The sequence below is a fragment of the Pristis pectinata genome, chromosome 4 (genome assembly GCF_009764475.1).
Source record: "Pristis pectinata isolate sPriPec2 chromosome 4, sPriPec2.1.pri, whole genome shotgun sequence".
Lineage (NCBI taxonomy): Eukaryota > Metazoa > Chordata > Chondrichthyes > Rhinopristiformes > Pristidae > Pristis > Pristis pectinata.
The window spans coordinates 5978337-5983372 of record NC_067408.1 but is presented as its reverse complement, the minus strand read 5'-3'; the positions used below and the strand labels follow the sequence as shown (position 1 = coordinate 5983372).

Genomic DNA, 5036 nt, shown 5'->3' with positions numbered 1-5036 from the left:
AAGCATGTTAGTGCAGTTGTTAAGAGTCTTCAAAGTAAATGCATTCCTTTTGTGGTTGTTGAGAAACAATTTTACTAGTTTACTACCAGAAGCTTGAAATTAAATGATGCTGATTAAGAACTTCGCATTTGTTCACCTATTCCTACATTCCATACATTTGGTGTATAGGTGAAATAATTCAAGATCACCAGGGATTTATTTAAAGTGTTTTAAACTGCCTGCACCAAACATCACAGTGGAATCCAAATATCCATCCATTACTATGCCAAACTTTAGGATGCAAAATGGGTCTGGAAGTAGATGCATTCTTTACAAGCAGACGTTTATTAGTTTAAAACTCCAAATCTTAAAATATCAGATCCGGAAAGTACCATTTAGCACTCTGATTGAAATTTACTGTCGATCATGCTTAAAACCATGAAAAAATTCAACAAAACAATGTGCGGATAATGAGTAAACAGACAAATAGCAAACATGCATCGTTATTACGCAAGTATTTCTGGGCGTTATCACATTTGGAACGAAGAAGTTAGGTTAGCAAAGCAAGATGTACACATTTCCAGAGCTTCTCCCTGTTTGTACCGTGATGTATGTCATTTACTTACACTGGTAGCACGATAATTCTCGTTATTTGGTGGCATGGTTGGTTTCAGGTATAAAAAATCACTTTTGGAAGATTCTGATGATAAGCAGACAGCGTAGTGATAAGTTCCTGAAACAGGGAGCGTTGGAGCAACTCCACTGTAATTTAAAATTTCTTGCCGAACAGCTCTCTGATTAAAGCCATCGCTCGAATGCCTCTTTCTGCAGGGAATACAGCACCTGGTCTCGTCAACACTTACGTTCCTGTTTTGTTTGCATTTTAGTACAAGCAGCAAAATTATGATGACAAGAAAAATAAAGGAAGTTGATCCAAATATGATGATTAAATAAATATTCAGCTCAGAAAACTGACTAGAATTTCTGGGTTGGTGCAATTCTACGGACATTTTTTCAGTAATATTAGCCAAAACCCAGACAAAGATCGTAGCCGTGCAAGCGAGGCTCGGTTGTCCATTGTCCTTGACCAGTATGATCATCCTTTGAGTGGTGGTGTCTTCGTTCTTAAAATTTCTGACGATCTTGATTTCACCAGAGTGTAGCCCCATATCGAATAGGCTCGGATCAGTAACCTCCAAAGTTTGGAAGGAAAGACGCTTATTCTGACCAGAATCGGCATCAGTTGCAATTATCTTCGTGACCAAGTATCCTGGACAGAGTGACTGGCGCACAATCTCCACTGATGCTGTATTATTCCACAGTAAAGGTGAAACAATCACCGGTGCATTGTCATTTTGGTCCAAAATGATAATATTCACAATGGCAGTGCTGCTCAGCTTGGTGAATCCAGCATCTTGAGCTTGAACTTTGATCTGGAATTTCTTCACTTCTTCGTAGTCAAAAGAACGCACAGCGAAAAGGGTTCCACTCTTAGAGTTAATCGTAATAGAAGATACATCTTGTTTCTGACTATCCATCACGGAATACGACAATACTCCATTCTGATCCAAATCTGCATCCAAAGCTGTAACAGCAAATATGGAAGCACCAGGTGTGTTGTTCTCCATCAAAAACACATTGTATAAGGATTGTGTAAACCTGGGTGCATTGTCATTTATGTCTGAAACAGTGATTAGTATGTGTCTACGTGCTGAAAGGGGCGGAAAACCTCGGTCCCAGGCGGAAATGGATATGTTATACAGTGAGACAGTTTCTCGATCCAAAGTATCACTTGTCACCAAATTATAGTTGTTGCTTAAAACCTGTTGCAGCTTAAATGGAACACTCCTATCAATTTTACAGTGCACATTCCCATTTTCACCAGAATCCGGATCGCTGACACTGATTACGGCTAACACCGTTCCAATTTGCGCATCTTCAGGAACCGTATTAGATGCGGACGTCACATCTATTTTGGGGACATTATCGTTGACATCAATTAATCGAACCATAATTTTAGTATGCCCCACAAGTGCATACGGACCTCTATCCATAACCTCTACTCCTAGCTCATAAATATGCGACTGTTCAAAATCTAGTATTCCTTTAACTCTAATCACTCCACTCTCCGGATCTAAGCTGAACAATTCTCGAGTTGCTTGCGATGTGTGACTCGTGAAGGAATACACTAGTTCACCGTTTGTACCTTCGTCTAAATCAACAGCACTAACTTGTGTCACTAACGTACCTTTGGGGGAGTTTTCTCGTAAATTAGCTCTGTATAATTCATGGTCAAATGCAGGTGCATTGTCATTCACATCTGCAACAATGACGATGAACTGAGCAGTGCCAGTTCTCTGGGGAATCCCACCATCAATGGCCGTTAGTATAAAATGAATAGTGGACTGTTTCTCACGGTCCAGGGATTTCTCTAATAACAATTCAGCTATTATATCTCCATCGCTTCTTTTCTGCACTTTGATATCGAAGTATTCATTCGGACTAATCTGGTAAGTGCTGACCGTATTTGTGCCCACGTCCGGATCGTGCGCGCTCTCAAGTGGGAATCGTGTTCCTGGTGGAATTAACTCAAATATTCGTAAAGAAAATTCGTCTTTGGAAAAGCCAGGTGAATTGTCATTCACGTCAATTATTTCCACTGTAAGGCGATGCATTTCCAGAGGATTATCGAGCGATATTTTATACAAAAGGGAGCAGATGGAGCGTTGGCCACAAAGCTGCTCCCTGTCGATTCTTTCATGAATAAATAAAATCCCATTTTCCAGGTTTAGACCCAGATACTGCTTCGTTTCATCGGAAATCAGCCGGAACGTTCGTGCCGATAATTCCCAAACCACAAGTTTTAAATCCTCAGCGATATTCCCAACAAAGGCAAATTGATCCAGTTCCTCTGGAATCGAGTAGCGAATTTGTCCTGAAACAAGGCTCGACACGATGAGCAGGGAAACAAGATACACTGCGCTGCTGGTTGCAGTCGCCATTGCTGCAGGAGGGAATTTATTATTTAATTCGGAAATATTTACCAAATCAGCAATGTCTGGTTACCAGACGAATACGTCGTATGTTCAAATAAGTCCTGATGCACCCAGAAATAAAACACAGCCACTGTATTTTTCAGAACATGCTCTCACTGCTTCGACGGAGAGGAAGCACCATATCTCTCCTCCGCTCTCTTGTGTCTCTCTCTGCCGAAAGGAAGGGGTAGATCTCTTTCAGCTGCTCTGCGTGTTATTGGTAGACAGCGACACAAAGTGTTCCACCCAATAACTGCAACAACCACTCTTAAAGCTGGACTGTTCCAAAGACATTTTTTATGTTATATTTAGCCGTGTGCAATTATTTTTATTTTCTGCTTATAAACACAAATATTATGAGCAGGAGTTGGCCAGCCGGTCTCTCGAGGCTGCTCCACATTTTAATTGCTAATCAGACAACAAACACATTCCCGTCCACCGGTATAATATATATTCACCTCCTTGGTTATCCAGAAACGATCAAACTGACCCTTCCAGTTTTGGAAGAGAATTCAAAGGCTTACGAATCCCTGTGAGAAATAATTTTGTTTTCATCCTCGTCTTAATAGGTGATTGCTTATTTCTATACAAGATGAAACATCCTATTCATACCCGGCTTGTCAAGAACCCAATAATCTTATATGCGTTAATTAAATCGCTTGTTTGAAACTATCGTGTCAAAACTGTGCAATCTTAACTCAATGGACGACCACGAATTACGGGCAGCGGAAGAAGATAAGGGCCTGCGGGCGGAAGAACGCCAAAGGTAATTTCTGTTAACAAAAGAGGGAAAAGAAAGAAAAATTGACATGTCTAGATAAAAAAAGATACCGAACCATAACACTGCGTTTTCTAGTTTAAAGCGCATAATCAAAACCACTGACTATCCTGACTTCAATTACATTGGGATCTAGTGTCAAGTTTATTAGGTTATTCAGCTCACTTGAAAGCCACATCCTGAAAACTCAAAGTTCATGAATGTGGATTCAACTAACGCATTTTAAATGAATTTTACAATAATATTATCTTACTCATTTAATCAATGTCTCTGTGGACTGCTCATACCAAGGACTGCTGCGTCCAAATTACGCTATGCACATTTTCATGATCGCCAAAGGCAGAAGCTCGGTGGGCGGACTCACATCCACCACAGGGAGTGCTACAAATAACAGTTCTACAAACACTTGAACAACAACACTAAACCTAAAAATGTTCCTTTGGGAAAATATGCGTTCGAACCAATTGGCTCCGCTTGATGCCCAGGCAAAGGAGAACAATGCATCAACCACAGGCATGCTTCCCCCAACATAAAATTTTAAAATAAACTGCAAGTGTTACTCTGAAACTGCCTTCTAAGTCTAGACGAAAACTGGAAGTGTAGTCAAATACAGAGTAAAGCAGATCAAACATTACGCTTGCTTTATCCTGCGTAATTTGGCGGTCAGATGAGATCTCCTTTTGCTTGCAACTGAAATGGAAAAGCAGTAATAAGGTGTGAAAAGGAACGTTGAGAGAACAAACAGTAACAGGGGAGAATTAGCAGAAGTGTGTGTCGGCTGGTTGGCATTGCCGAGCAGTTCTGGATCTAAACGTTTTGGCTTCGGACAGATCGCTCTTAGCATAAGAGGCAGCGGACTCTCATAATTGGCTGACAAGGAAGAAAGGAATATTACTGATGGAGAAGTAAGAACACCAAAAACCATGAAAAGCATGTATGATATTTATGGATCGATATTTATTTTACAAATTAAGAAACCAACATAATAAATAGCAGCAGGAGGAGGCCATCTGGGCTGTCTAGCCTCCTCTGCTATTCAATAAGATCTTGGCTGATCTTGCCGTGCAATCAGCTCCAACTAACTGCCTTTTCCCTATAAACCTTAATACAAAAATCTATCCAACTGTGTCTTAAATATATTTAAAGGGGTAGCCTCTACTGCTTCTCTGGGCAGAAAATTCCACAGATTCACTGATCTCTGAGAAAAGAAGTTCCTCCTCATCTCCGTCCTGAATCTACTCCCA

At 40.5% G+C, this 5036-nt stretch overlaps 1 protein-coding gene across 1 annotated transcript; it reads right to left on the bottom strand.

Annotated features, from left to right (window-relative positions):
* Positions 1 to 374: 374 nt before the first annotated feature.
* LOC127569086 (protocadherin-10-like) lies at positions 375 to 3145 on the bottom strand. The gene has a single exon (XM_052013421.1). The coding sequence runs from the start codon at positions 2979 to 2981 to the stop codon at positions 594 to 596; it is 2388 nt and encodes a 795-aa protein (XP_051869381.1). The 5' UTR covers positions 2982 to 3145; the 3' UTR covers positions 375 to 593.
* Positions 3146 to 5036: the final 1891 nt, after the last annotated feature.